The following is a 15,233-nucleotide window of genomic DNA, read 5'->3' on the forward strand; positions in this document are numbered from 1 at the left end:
CATACCTCTCCGCACTACCACCTTCCCCCGCCCCCCCCCCCAACTCACCTGCAGGGACAGCATGTCGGGGCAGTACTGACGCCGAAGCCCCAAGTGGTAGAGCAGGTAGATGAGTGCGTGGAAGGCGTCGCACTCCGGCAGGTGCAGCAGCAGGACGCCGGCCACGAAGCTCAGGCCCTGGCAGTAGCCCACCTCGGAGTCCAGCAGCGAGTAGGCCTTGAGCAGGTTGTAGAGTGCCAGCTGGCCCGAGCCCAGCTGCGCTGAGAAGTACGGGTGGGTGGGGAACGTGCGGCCTGCAGTGAAGGGGTGGGGGGGGGGGGGCACGTAGGGAGAGAGGGAGGGGAAATGAGGTTGGGAGGTGAGAAGGAGTGATGGGGAGGATGAGGGGGGGAGGATCGGTGGCCGCGAGGATGTGCGGTGGCGAGGTGTTGGCGCAAATTGCAGCTCTGCGGGTAATGTTCACGCGGCGCAACCCAGGGATTCAGGGTGACGAGATGAGGCCACGGGGAGGGGGGGGGGGGAGCTCGGCGATGCCCGGCACCACCCCCCCCCGCCCCCCGGCGTTGCACGGCGTACCCAGGTCGATGAGGATGGCATGCTGCTGCGAGGTGAGCCTCTTCAGCAGCTCGGGGTACGGCGTGTCCGGGGGCGCCTGCTTCGGCGGCAGGCGGTGCCGCAGACGGTACTGCTCCGCCAGGAACTGCCAGATCTCTCCCCGGCGCTGCCGTGGCACGCCTGCGCCGGCGGGAAGTGGGGAGGGGGAACGGGTGAGGGGGAGACGCGGCGCGACCTCCTGTATACCGGGCGAGGCAGTTAACATCTTGCCACCGCGAATAAACAACAGGGGGTCTGGGCCGGGATCGAGCCCAGGAGCTCCTGTACACCAGGCAAGCTCGTAAACATCTCCGAGCCACCGCGACGCCGTCTCCCCTCTCTCTCACCCTGGCTGATGGCGGCGTGCACCTTCTCCATGTCGCAGCGCACGCGAGCGCGGTTGGGCGTGCCCAGCAGGCGCTCCCACACGACGGTGACGTCGCGAAGGCACGGCGTCACCTCCGCGTAGTCCAGACGTGCCTGCGCCTTCTCCTGCTCCAGCTGCCTGCGCGCTGCAGCACGCCCCGCGGAGACGGCGGCGAGGGGGTGGGGAGGGGGCGGGGGGCGCGACAGGGGAACCGCGGTGGCGGTGGAACAAACGCGACCGTCAGTCCGAGGTGGCCCAGAAGTTTACTTCCCGAGTAAAGCCCGTTGAGAGCTAAGAAGCTCTTTTTCGAGGCCGACTCGGCCGGCAGACAGCTATGGAGCTCTTTTTCAAATGGTAGCTCAACGAAGTGGCTTATCACGTGGAAATGTACAGCAGCCACATACTCTTGAACGCATGTTGATTCTAAATATGGAGGGAAAAACCGCAGGACCCGGACAAAAATCCCACGTGGCCACCGGGGAGAGAGACGCGCAAACTCCAAATGTACAGGCGTCAGGGTCTGGATCGAACCCACAGCTGCCTGCATACCAGGCGAGGGAGTTAACATCTCGCCACCGTGGCGCTGAGAAACAGCTGTGCCAGTTAATCGCAGAAGCTTACGTCTTACCAAGTTCAGTTTGTTCAACAGGGTGAGAAGAAGAACCGGAGAGCACGAGATTAATTTCTCATTTGCATGAAAATGCGACCGACCCGGGTCGCCAGAACGACAAAGGCAAAAATAAACAGAAAACAAAGCACAGCGATGAAGCGAAATAAAAATCGGTGAAAAAACCAAACGCGTCATTGCAAGAGAAACCTAAAGTATCGCACGGACGTACATCAATATTAAATAATACATTCCCTGGTGCGCAAGTGGGCTCGGGAAGACTGTCACGTTTATAAACGCGTCAATCTCGACCGGTGGCGGAGGGTTACTTTACAGGAATTTTTGCACAAAACTACTGCCATGTAGCGCAAACGCATAACGAATATGGACCATCGTATGGATTCATTGTTAAATTTATCATTCACATTGACTGCTACGAGAAGTAAATGGGCTCGGGCAGGGCACGTCGTGGATATCAAAGATGACGGACAGCGGTCGAGACATAGGATGGAGCGGCAGCCAAAGGAGAGGAAACGCTCCCGAGACTACTTCCACCGGGGAGACGGAGCGATGAAATCCAGCGCCGCTTAGAGACGGTTTGACGCATCGCGAGACGGTGAGAGAGAAGGTGGCGGCGGCTTGGTGGAGGCCATCATCCAGGAGTGGATAGAACGTGTCTGGTGACGACGACGATGATGATGGATGGCTTGTTGAAAGCCGACAGAGAGAGAGGGAGATGGCACGAACGTTGGAAGGCACCGCCAATGTGATATCCCTGCGCGCGCAAACGAGAGCCGCGCTCGCTCGTTCGCTCGCCCAGAAAGAATCTCTCATCGCAAAACGTTTGTCTGGATCGCCGGCAGACTGGTGTAGATGTCACCCGTTTCAGGTAGTATCTCCGATAAGCACGGCTGGCTACGTACCGTGCGAAAGAAGTTCAACATACGTACAAAATACATCGTAACCACAGTCACAGCTAGATAGGTAGACGAGAAAGGCGCACTGGATGTGGTGTTCCGCGTGCGGAGATGTATTTTGCGGATGACAGAACTGGCTGGAGAAAGGAATCCCCGATGCTATGAGCAGCCGGGAAACGTGGGAAGCTCCACTGCTCGCGTGACTCATCGCAGCGAATCCCGTCGCCACCTCCCGCGCGTGCAAATCCTCGGCCATGTCTGCATGGAATCGCTTCAATTCAATGCTCGGTAAAAAAAAAAAAAAAAAAAATTTCCTTCCAAACCGAGGTTGACGATCGCTCCGGGGGCTGCGGCGGCGACGAAGCCACGACGTCGTTGTCACACCGCTGGGAGAGCGGACGCGCGCTGGGGCGTTGTCTTTCAGCGCAACTCCCGGCCGGCAATTCCCACAGGAATCGGGGGGTGGCGGGCGGGGGGGTTGGGGTGATAACCAGCGGAGTGGAGAGATGACAGCACAGGACCCCCTCCCCCCCCCCCCCTTCCCGCACCCCCCCAGATATTGTTTTCAAATCGAAGTGCGAGTAAGCAAGGCCAGCCGCACAAACGAATAATGAACGGACAGACGGTCAGACGGATGCTTGGAGAAAGATGGAGGGAGACAAGAGGTACTTATTTGTCCGGGGATGGACAAAGACGAGACAAAACAAGAGTGAGACGGGCACGCGCGCAGACGAGAGATGATGCTGATATCTGACCTTTGGAAAAAAGCAGCATCTTCGGAGGAGAGACGGAGGGCTTCAAAAGAAGAAGGCAGCCGCGCCTACCCAACTGCTCCGAATTGTTTTGGACACCGAGTGAAGGGAATAACTAGACGCTTGCAGGTGAGACCAGAGCACAATGCCAGATCGCAACAACAACAACAACAACAAAGGGAGGAGAATGCCTTTGCAGGTCGTGCGGTGCAGCGAATGAGGGCACGACGCCGTTGTTGCCGCTGCCTATCGCTGGCACTCGGTGACTCATCCCCACGCACACGCACGCGCGAGCGTGCTTTCGGCGCGCGCACAACGGTACATACGCACGAACGCCCACGCCAGCAGTTGTGGGCCGAGCTGGGCTGCCTCTGGGTGGGTGGGGGAGAAACATCCAATTACCCGAGACGGTGATTCACCCGGGAGAAAGTGTGAGCCCACGGCCGTCGATGCGATGCTAGAAAGGTTATTGAAATGCACGCGCGGTCGCCCGTGTTTGAGTTTCGTGCTGGGGGGGGGGGGCGAGGCGGGCACGGGGGGGGGGGGGGGGGACAGAAATGGTGGGGAGGGGGGCAGGCGGGGGGCACTGAATTGCCGGTAGACCAGTGTTATCGGTCAGCTCCATCTAACACCGCCAAATAAAATAAAATAATTTAAACTGAAACATCTGTGTAGATTAATAAATTAATGATACAGGAGGACGGCAGTGGGGTGTGGGGCGGGGGGGATTGTGACTCAGAAAGATGACTCCAATGTGCTGGGCATTGCCGATCGGTGCGGAACAGTACCGCCAGCATTGCTCCGACCCTGCCGATCACTCGAAAAGTGACAGTGCCACCATCACCACCACCGGCTAAAATGGTATTTACCCGGCAAAACCTGGCAGCCGATTAATGAGAAAAATTATGACTCCACACAAGGCAACGTCAAATCGCACTCACCGCACAGGGCACAACCATGTAGCAGCACCACACAAATATCATCACCCCACCCACCCGCATCTTCCCCCACCCCAACTGTCCCAGCACAGACCCTTCTGCCACCTCGCCCCCCCCCCCGCCCGTCACGCCAGGCCCCCCCCCCCGTCCCCCGCCCCAGGGCACATTACATTGGGAACAATCTGTCTGGTGACGTCAAGGATCGCCAAGCCCCTGCGAGCATTCCCACTCGACCGCGTCACACCGTCTGGCTCGGATCTCCCGCCAGCACATCGAGTGCATCGCATCATCGCATCATCGCGTGCTCTCCGCTCCCCTCCACGCGCACGTCACGCCAACAGCGCATTAAAGTCCGGCGCTCAAGTCTGCATCATATCGTGAAAGTAGGTCACAACGCGTGGGCTCGGGGGCAGCCACTGCTGCTGACCGATAACACTGGTCTACCATTTTTTAAAAGGTCGTCTGCTTCAGAGATGAAATGTGCTGTCTGTTATGGATTTTGATGTGCTGAATTCAAATTTGACAATTAAAATAACTGATTGGCTACTGTTCCCAAGATATTTTTTTACATTTTACGTTTTACTCATAAACCTAGTTTTTTTTCATGTGTTTATGGTCGCTTTACGTGATAACATGTCACCTGTCCTGTTCATGTAACACTTAAACAATCAGCAAAAGAGTTACATACAGAAAATGTATTATGAAACAAAAGGCAATAAACGATTATGTATATATAAGTACTTAGTTTAATCCTTATTCAGTGTCTACTCGCCGCTTCTTGGCTTGTCTCTTGTATTCATGAAAAGGAGCATCTCTTGACACTGCCCAGCAATAGTCTGCGAGCATTGATGGGCTCCATTTGCCCTGAGAGCGTTTCTCCATTGTGGCAATGTCCTGGTGGAGTCGCTCGCCACGCTCGTAGCTCACTGCTCCGCAGTTCGGTGGGGAAAAAAAATCTAGATGAGAGTGCAAAAAATGTATCTTTAGTGACATGTTGCAACCAAGGCGTTTGTATGCCTTCAGGAGGTTTTCCACCAACTCCCTGTAGTTGTCTGCCTTGTTGTTTCCGATAAAATTTGTTGCCACTAACTGGAAGGCTCTCCATGCCGTCTTTTCATTGCCACGCAGTGCACTGTCAAATGAATCATCTCGAAGAAGTTCACGAATCTGAGGACCAACAAAGGCACCTTCCTTTATCTTAGCTTCACTTAACCTTGGACATTTTCCACGGAGGTACTTGAAAGCTGCTTGTGTTTCGTCCATGGCTTTGACAACGTTCTTCATCAGACCCAGCTTGATGTGGAATGGTTTTAACAAAATCTTCCTTGATTCAACAAGTGGTGGATGCTGAACACTTTTCCTCCCAGGCTCCAATGGCTGTCGGAGTGGCCAATCTATCTTGATGTAGTGGGAATCTCTCGCACGATTTTCCCATTCGCAGAGAAAACAGCAGTACTTTGTGTATCCAGTCCAGACCAAGCAAGAGAGCAACAACCTTCAAATCGCCACAAAGATGCCACTGATGTTGGTAATAGTGTATGCACCTCAAAAGTTGTTTCATGTTGTCATAGGTTTCCTTCATATGGACTGCATGACCAACTGGAATTGATGCCATGATGCAGCAAAACAGCTTTGAGACTCATCTTCGATGAATCAATGAACAGTCTCCACTCATCTGGATCATGAACGATGTTGAGGGCTGCCATAACACCATCGATGTTGTTGCAGGCTACAAGATCACCTTCCATGAAGAAGAATTGGACAAGATCCTTTTGACGGTCATGGAACATGGCAATCCTAACATAACCTGCCAGGAGATTCCACTGCTGCAGTCTGGAGCCCAACAGCTCTGCTGTACTCTTGGGTAGTTTCAAATCCCTGACAAGGTCTTTCAGTTCACCTTGTGTTATGAGGTGTGGTTCAGAGGAGGAGGATGGGAGAAAATCTGAGTCATGTGACCTTGGTGGTTCAGGACCAGAAGTTTCATCCTCTTCCTCGTCTGACTCAAGTGAGAATGATTCTGGTGCATCAGGAACCGGCAGTCCTTCTCCGTGGGGTACTGGGCGTATAGCTGATGGCATGTTTGGATAATGCACAGTCCACTTTTTCTTCTTGGACACACCTTTCCCAACTGGAGGCGCCATGCAGAAGTAGCAATTGCTGATCTGATCTGTTGGCTCTCTCCAAATCATTGGCACTGCAAAAGGCATAGATTTACTTTTCCTGATTTGTTGCACACGTGTTGCAGCATATGTGTGGGGCCCACATCTTGTCCTGATCTCCAATTTTGCAGCCAAAATCAAGGCGATAGGTTTTCTTAACCATAGTGGTTATACTGCGCTTTTGTGATGCAAAAGTCACTTCACCACAAACATAGCAGAAGTTATCTGCTTTGTTCACACAAGTACGAGGCATCTCTGCTCACTTTGGCTGAACAGAAATGTGTCCCTTTGCAAAATCAAACACTGACAAATAAGAGAGCACGACACTGTATGATTTCTAGAGCTGATTTCGGGCAATTTGTTCAGCAGAGAGATGTAAGCCTACTTATGGTTGCATCATCCATGACTTACAGGAATAACATGATGCAATTCATATCATGTATGACGCAATACCAGGTTCAGATTGCATCATTCATTGTTTTGCTCAAAAGCAACTACTGTCCAAACCCAGTCAAAGATGTATTCATAGATGCAGTCAAAGATGTATTTTGATAATTTGTTGCTTAAATTGAGATCCCTTTCTTTTATAACTCACTTATCCGCCGCCATTCCCAGGTCAAGGGTCATATATACTGACCCGGTAGCATATCTTGAAGACTAGAGCCAATCAACAAGGTTAAGCGTCATCTCTATTCTCGGTGACCCAGAATGAGTAAAGTCGAACTATATTTATTTCGGAAGCATTTTGGCTGTGGACCAGTGTATAAGCCGAGAGCATCTGGGACATGGGGGGGGGGGGTGCCGAGCGGCCGACGAGATGGCGTGGATCGTCGGTGTGGTCACGGCGAGAGGTGGACAGGGGTGATTGGCCCGGTGCACGCCCCCGCCCGCCACCACCCCACCCAACGGATCACCGCTGGCTGTTTTCTCTGTTGTGTGAACTAAACAAATTTGTATTTTACCAGGTAAGGTCCACTGAACGATAGGGTGCTTACATTTTTTTTTAAACACTTATATCTGACTCTCGTTTTTAATGGAAGAACGGATAATGCACTGTAACGCTTGTTCGCCATCGTTGTCAACACGTGGCCTGGAATTTTCTCCAGGTGGTCTCCAGAGCCCGGAGGCGGCAGCACATTCCTCGTGGTATTGTTGCGAATTCTCGGAAGCGTTCACATTTTTTTGAAGCACCCTGTATATAGTTCTTTTTCAGACTCAGCCTCGCCAACAATGATAGCTCAAAGAAGTGGCTTATCATCGTGTGGAAATTTATAACAGCCAAATGCTCTAAATGCATCTTTCTAAATGTGAAGGGAAAAACCGGAGGACCCGGAGAAAAACCACGCGACCACAGGGAGAACACGCAAACTCCAAAAATGCATGTGTCCGGGTCGAACCCCACAACTTACCAGGCGAGGGAGATAACATCTCACCACCACGGCACCCCCGCATGGAAACCACGCAACAACAACCACACAATCACACCTTCGCGGAAGCGATTCTGCCGCTCCACGCGGATGAGCAGCAGCTGCTGGTCAATCGCCTTCCTCCAAAGCTGGCGCAGCTCCACCCGGGAGAGCGCGTGGCGCTCCCCGCCGCCGCCACCCGTCTCGATCACGATTGGCTCGTCCGCCGGCGGCGCCCGCGGCCCGGTTGGCCGCATCACGGGCGACTCGTCCCCCATTGGCTGGAAGTCGGAGTCGAGCAGCGAGCCGATTGGGCTCTCCTCGAGGGGCGGAGTCAGCGGCGAGAGAGGGAGAAGCTCGCTGCCGTCTGAACGGGGGTTGGGGATCAGATGGGCGTGAGTCCAATTAATTTAGTAATCGGTGCGTGGATATTTGTTTACGTTAATTTATGCAACACTCGTCGGAGCACATAAGACGTATTCAGAATCCACAATGGGCGCCAAAACTCGCCACGCACGATTTCATGCTGACCTCTAACTAACCTGACCTCTATCCTGCCCCCTTTAAACCCAAATCGCACACACCACCTGTGGGCCCCCAAAATCAACTCTGATTGTGGCTGCAACATTTTCCTTCCTCTTCTTCCGAAGCAGCAGCGCTTGCACCCGCACACCCCGTGCCCTCCCTCAAACCGCCCCCCCCCCCCTCCCACCACCTCGTCGCTCATCGTCGACTGCGGTTGGCGGCGGCGACCTCTGACCTCTAGCGGCTGCGGCGGCGCGGGAGGCGGCGCAGCTTTTCCCCGGAGCGACGACGCGCAGGAAGATGTGCTGGCGCCACGAGATGCGGCGCTGCCGCGCGGGGGGACAGCTCGGCCGCCCGGGGGGGTTGTGGCCCCCCAATTCAGCCCAGACCCCCCGCAGGGAGGCGCCGGAACCGGAGCCGCCCCAGTCGAGGTCACTGTGGGTGATGATGGTTGGGTGCAGGGGGGCAGGCGGGAGGGGGGGGTCGCACGGAGAGACAAACGGACGCACGCACAAATGCACACGCGCGCGCGCGCGCACCGTGCGAGTGAATGAGTACAGGGGGAGGTGGGTGCGTGTACATACGTACTGACGTACTCATAATGACAAACACACGCACGCACAAAAACAACATGACAACAAGGAGACGTCACCGGGGCCCTTGTGCCGGGACAGGTGCACACAAAAACACACAAACAATTCTACACAGACAAAACGTGTACGAAGAAAGATGCCCCGTATAGCGTTGAGCAATACTTTTTGGGCAAGTGCTGTTAGCAAGTAGCACCTATGAAGGCTGGAACGGCGCACGAGGAAGTGGGTAGCCACCACCAGGCCCGGCCGCCTTTGCTTCCCCAGTGGCGATGTTTACACACCGCACTAGGTACTCATTTGAGGCTGAGTCGACCTAGGGGATGCCTAGGACCGTTTCAGAGAATCGCCACTGCTGTTGGCCGTGAGCGGGAATCGAACCCGTGTCGCCAGAATCGTAGTGCACACATACACATTCACACATAATTAACCGCATAAACACACACAAACACTGACTGGCATGAACACACACACACACAGCTACACACTTAGTAAATCCAAACGCACGACAAATACACATCGGGCAAAACACAAACGCCACGACACACACGCTGGTACGACACAATGAGGTGGGGCAGCATCTGAACACAAACGAGGAAGTTATCGTTGGTTATCTTTGGAATGAAATCATTGCGTTGACACAGGTGGCCATCGTCTCGCCACCACAGAGTAAAAACAAAAATCAACGCGGAATCTCTGACACCTCGAGGGGGGGGGGGGGGTTAAGTACGGTTGATTAACACGGATTGGGGGTTCATTGGGTGAACAAGTCCCGTGCAGAACGCGCACAGGCGGTGACGCACGAGTGAGGGGGGAGGGGCGGGTTATTGTGCGGCTCCACACCCGAGCGATCGTTTGAGCAACCAAAAGTTGTCGCAACTTAAAAAAAGAAAATCGACCGCCACTGCTTTGCCCACATCCGAGCGAACGGTCGCGCAACAGGGAACAGTCAAATTTCGATTTAAAGCTTTCGTGACTGCAAGGATTCATCTTCTTTGGTTCTTTCGGTAAAGTCACGTAGAATGAGAATAAAATAATAAATTGATCAAATAAAATAACACAATAAAATTCTCACGACGTTTCGGCCACAACACAAGCGGCCTTCATCAGGTGAAGGGACGAGACTGTCTGGAGGACAGCGCTGGAGTGAACACAGCCAAGCTCAGACCGCGACCTTTAAGCTGTGTGAGAAGAAACAGAGCGCCTTGACAAAGGAATTAGCATAGAATTTAGCATTGAAATAGCTGAGTGATTAGCTTGTGACTGGTCACAGAAATAGCTATGTTAAAGTCAAAGCCTACACATCCACAGAGGCACCATGTACTAGGTGGAGAATGTTATTGTGTTAATTTATTTGATCAGTTTATTATTTTATTCTCATTCTACGTGACTTTACCGAAAGAACCAAAGAAGAAGGGAACAGTCAAACGGTGAACTTTTACCCGCGATTGTATCGATCAAATCGTACCTCGTGGACGAGTCACGTGGTGATGAATTACGTCGCTACACAAGTGGCAAAGCAGATCGACGCTCGGAAGTCGACTTTGTTGTCTCCAATGCGTGCAGCGACCGGCTGCGTGCAATTGCTCGCAAACCGATTGCAGAGACGCCGACGTGCAAACGAATCGGATGCATGCCACAAAGTTTGCGCAAATGGTTCGCTCGGACGCGGCTCCCCGGCTATGTTGTTCACGAACAAAATTACTGTAAATGGGATGCCTCAATCAGCTAGGGTTGCCACCTGTCCTAGGATTGCCCTCTTGTTGAGAACATAGTCCTGAGTGTTCCCCCTAGGACATTAACAGTTCTGGTTCTTGTGACTTGTCGTAGTAATAATAATACGCTACTCAAGACGATGCATTCAAATGTAGTACTCCCCTAATCCACCACTGTAAGATATTCTTCTTCTTCCCATGATATATCCCAATTATTTTCGACCTCACAGTATGCACGTTGAACTTCTCTCGCACCACCATACGTAGCCAATCTTGCTAATCGGAGGTGCGGGGAAGGACAACAAACTAAACACAGGTGGCAACCCTACAATAATCAGATAGATCCCTCCCCCCCGTCCAACACCGTCTGCAAGGAGCGTAGCGATCAAGCCCCCGCGCGATCCGGTGACGATTCAGGGCCGCCGAATCACGTGACGGCCTATAGTAGCTGCATCGGTCGCAGGGAATTTGCTGCACCCAACAACATAGACTGCACTGTACTTAACGAATCGGTAAAAACAAAAAAGTTGAATCTCACACGTGCTCAGGAAATGATGTGAATTAATTAATCAATACATTGTTACATCTCTGGGCAGTTCCACTCATCAGGCAACCAGTCAACATTGGTGAACTCATCCTAGTAAGGCATACCCTAATAAGACATACCTTAGCAATACATATCCTAATAAGACACACTCTAGTAAAACATTCCCTAACAATACATACCCTAGTAATAGATACCCCAGTAAAAGATACCCCAGTAATACAAACCCTAACAATGCATACTCTAACAATACATACCCTAATGATACATATCCAAATAAGTATCATTAGAGTACGTCGGACACCACCGCGGGATTTTTCCGAGCGTTCCCCATTGTCCCCGTCCCCCACCACAGCCCCCCGGCAAAAGAAACGTGACGCGCATCATTTCCACGTGAATCACGGCCCTAATTGGTGGCGGAGATATCACTCCCAAAGCGGACAGAGTCCAGCGCTTTAATACGCCACGCGATCTACCCGCGTGTTTAAAGCGTCTCGAACGTTCGCCCCCGATGGCGAGGCAACCCCTGGCGGCTCACGGAGCAATGTCCCACCGCGCAGGTCGTGCGCGGTGGGACACGCGCGGCAATGGGGGGCCGTCATCTTCCCATGCACAGCATGCCGAGGATGTTCCGCCCGCGTTTCTTGCCGTCCGTAAAAAAAAAATGAATTCCAGCCGTTCTCAATCCACCGGTGGACGCCACAGTGGCTAGGAGATGTTAACTACCTTGCCTGGCGTGCAGGAGAGCGTGGGTTCGATCCCGACCCTGACGCCTGCATATGTGGAGTTTGCATGTTCTCCCCCGTGGTCACGTGGCTATTTCTCCTCCACATTTATAAACATGCATTTGAGAGTATTTGGCTGCTATAAATTTCCACGTGATAAGCGACTTCTTTGGGCTATCATTTGTGGCCAGGTCGCTTCTGAAAAAGAGCTACATAGCTCAGTGGGCCTTACCTGGTAAAATAAAATAAAAATAGTAATCCTGGCAATCAAACTCAGGCTGCTGGGTTCACAGTGCAGCTCTAATCACTGTGCCCACGGCTCCCATCCCGTTATCCTGTCAAAAACACATTCCAATCTCCCTACCTCCCCCCTTCCCACCCAGCCCAGTATATTACAACTCACAAATACATACAAAATGTCACCTTAAACGTACACGTTTGAAATCGTGGAACTGCCCCGCCAAACACCGACACACGGCACCCAAGGTTTAGAGGTAACAATCACATGGCCATCGGCGTTAACTGTGCTCAGGAAGTTCATGGCAAACCCAGTGATTAAAATTTTAAGCCAACGATGGCTACGAGTGGATGGACATCAATGAGCCTGATGATCACTGCGCTGCTGGACATCCGTGAAAAAGAGCTACACAGCTCACCGGATTTATCCAGGATAAATATTCTGATGATTCTGATGCAACCACCGATGCCCACCGAAGAGCAAAGCGTGACCGCCAGTGAAGAGGCAAAACGAACGAGTCTGAATGAAGAGGCAGACGGAAGTGAGTTAGTACCGTTATCAGAGACTGCGCTGTTGCACTGAGGAGCGCCAAATATGGCACATCAAACAAAGCAATTGGCAATCTTACATAGATTTATATAGCACCTGAGTTCAAGGTGCTTTTACAATAATTCTGAAATCGTACAAAAGATCCTAGTGGATAAAATAGAGAGTGCGGTTATTAAACGTGGTGGTGGTTGTTCAGTTTTGGAGGACAAGGTGAGAGTGGTTAAGGAGGGGTCGGGGTAGGCCTGGTTGTAACTGGGTCGCAGCAGCAGGATGAGCTAGGGAGCAGAGATGGGTCGTTTTCGGGGAGGAACGGAAGCGGGTTCGTGAAAATATTTATCGTTTTGATTTATTTTGCGAGAATTTTATTGTAATATATTTTTATTATTTTATTGTTTCCCTTCTACGCGACTTTATCGAAAGAACCAAGAAGATGAATATTTATCGCGTTTAATGATTGGCTGATCTGATGATAGCGGGCGGGCGGAGGTGGTGGCGGCGGGGGAATTTAATAACTAAGAGCGTTTGAGTGAATGTGCGATTGCTTAGGTCGATGAGACTGTGAGAATGAATGAATGAATGAGCGAACGGAATCCACGAACGGGAGACTCGGCTAAAACTGTGCAGCTTGTCGTCGGCAAAACTTGGTCGAAATCAGAATAAATAATCATGTAGTTATTTACATTTATAAGGCAGAATTCATCCACGGCCTGCCTTGATTAACCCCGATAGCCACGAGCTTCCCGATCAGCGCCACCGATATGGTTGGGTCAAGGCAAATCCGCAGCGGTGGCTAAAGGAAGACGCAGCCACAAACAATAGCAGGCTGGCACACCAAGTCTCGAAAGCAAACCTTCATTAATTTACGTTTTGCAATTCTCCCTAACTCTATCACGATTACATCGCTGCGAAGGTTTTCATGGCGATGCTGCTCTCTCACAATGCCCTTTAGGGTTGCGTCGCGCGCTGTTCGGTACGATGTTCGACGTTTCGCTCCCGTGCCGAGAGCTTTTTCAGGAGTTGAAATGTCAGACGTCGTGCCGAACAACACGAGGAACAAGCCGACTCTAGATCGGCGAGATGTCCCGATTGGGCTTTCGGCGTCATGGGTTAAGCCGAAGAATCCACTTGTTAGAGAACGATCCACAGAAGCGGATGCCACAAAACTACTTCTGAGATCCATTCAAAGTGACCTCTGGTTTAGACAATAGAGGGCAGCAACTTTCCCCACTCAAACCTGCTCCAGAGAGGAATGTTCGTCGCACGACATGTCAAACAAATATTTGTATTCTCAGGGATGCAATTTTTTTGCCAAATTGAGTGCAGAGACACATTTAACGCAAAGCGTTTTGTTGCGCGGCCATTGTGTTTCTGGGCTGTAACAATAGGCGGCTGTCTGGATATATACCTAAAATGTCAGCCAACATCATATAGAACATCCATTACCCCCTGTCATCTGTGCCGTGTACTATCTGCCACGGTTACTCATACAAGCTCAAGATCCTACCCTCCCCTCCTGCTCCCTCTGCCCCGGCTGCGTTGCCCAACGAGGCTTGGAGCTTGTAAAGGGGTGTTGCCCGCCAGCTCAGACGCGTCTTCCTTTATCCTCGTTAGGGAGGGTGAAATCACTGCTGTATCATTTACAGCAGATGCCCGGATTCGGCTTTCGCGCTGGACGCGGGGGGTGAGAAAACCTGGGGGTTGATTAATTTGTTAATTAATTTGCCCATAATCAACCTGACCGCCCACCACCAGCGACGCTATAATCACATACGCCGTACCGCCCCCCCCAGTAAGCCCCTTGCGTGCCCGCCTCACCCCTTCCCCCCTCCACACCAGCGTTCGTACCCAGACCCCCCATGCTCGGCCACAGGGTTTAGCATCCGCAGGAGACTCGGCGAGGAGGCCGAGGCTGTGAGGCGGTGGCGCGGGTCGGCAGGGCGAGCCGGCACAACGCTAGCGGCACACACGCACGTACACATGGGGGGCGCGCGTCACACACGCGCACGTACACATGGGGGGCGCGCGTCACACACGCGCACGTGCAGTTCAGTTTTAATCCGTGTTGGAAACGGCGCTTCCGCATTACCGCTTGTCCCTCGACACATCAGGGCGGCGGGGGGGTGGGGGGGGGGGGTGGGAGGCAGCGACGCGAGGCTAGCGCTCGTTACGTAGGTTCACGAATAAAACCGGTGACCGCCCTGCTTTAATATCAGGAGTTCATGCGGCGGGAGCCAACGACGTGCATGAGAGTCGGGGAAAATGACCCCGCAATGGAATCGCGCGCGTCACGACCCGAATAGTGTTTACCGTCACAACCAACAAATCGTCACAACACACGGGTCGAACGCAGCAGGCCTCTAACCCCGCCATGTTATGTGCACCATCGCCCAGACAACTTTAGCTGTGTGTGTGTGTGTGTGTTTTGCGGAAAAACCCTCAGAAGCCACTGTCCAGAAGGCTGGAATTTTTGTCGAATATTCATGGGTCATTGCTAAATCTGGCCGAGTGTTGTTCTCCATCTTACCGGTGAACGCTTGCACGCACGACGATCTGATTTGTCTGGCTGTATCAAGGTGGTGGAGGTGTCACGGCGAAAAACGAGAA

At 52.5% G+C, this 15,233-nt stretch overlaps 1 protein-coding gene across 4 annotated transcripts in view; it reads right to left on the reverse strand.

The window, feature by feature from the left end:
- LOC116943469 (TBC1 domain family member 1-like) overlaps positions 1-15,233 on the reverse strand; it is an 88,682-nt gene that overhangs the window by 16,210 nt on the left and 57,239 nt on the right. For 2 of the 4 annotated variants that reach the window (XM_076067841.1, XM_032956259.2), the window contains 5 exons: positions 8,504-8,703; positions 7,823-8,110; positions 942-1,106; positions 577-735; positions 49-293 (listed from right to left, as the gene is read on the reverse strand). In XM_076067841.1, coding sequence (XP_075923956.1) covers positions 49-293; positions 577-735; positions 942-1,106; positions 7,823-8,110; positions 8,504-8,703 — 1,057 coding nt within the window. Of the gene's footprint in view, positions 1-48; positions 294-576; positions 736-941; positions 1,107-3,240; positions 3,720-7,822; positions 8,111-8,503; positions 8,704-14,474; positions 14,583-15,233 lie in introns of those variants that run through there. The other 2 variants (XM_076067842.1, XM_032956260.2) reach the window with 2 other exon arrangements.

Source organism: Petromyzon marinus, chromosome 18 (genome assembly GCF_048934315.1).
Source record: "Petromyzon marinus isolate PM22_M1 ecotype Great Lakes invasive population chromosome 18, UKy_Petmar_22M1.pri1.0, whole genome shotgun sequence".
Taxonomy (NCBI): domain Eukaryota; kingdom Metazoa; phylum Chordata; class Hyperoartia; order Petromyzontiformes; family Petromyzontidae; genus Petromyzon; species Petromyzon marinus.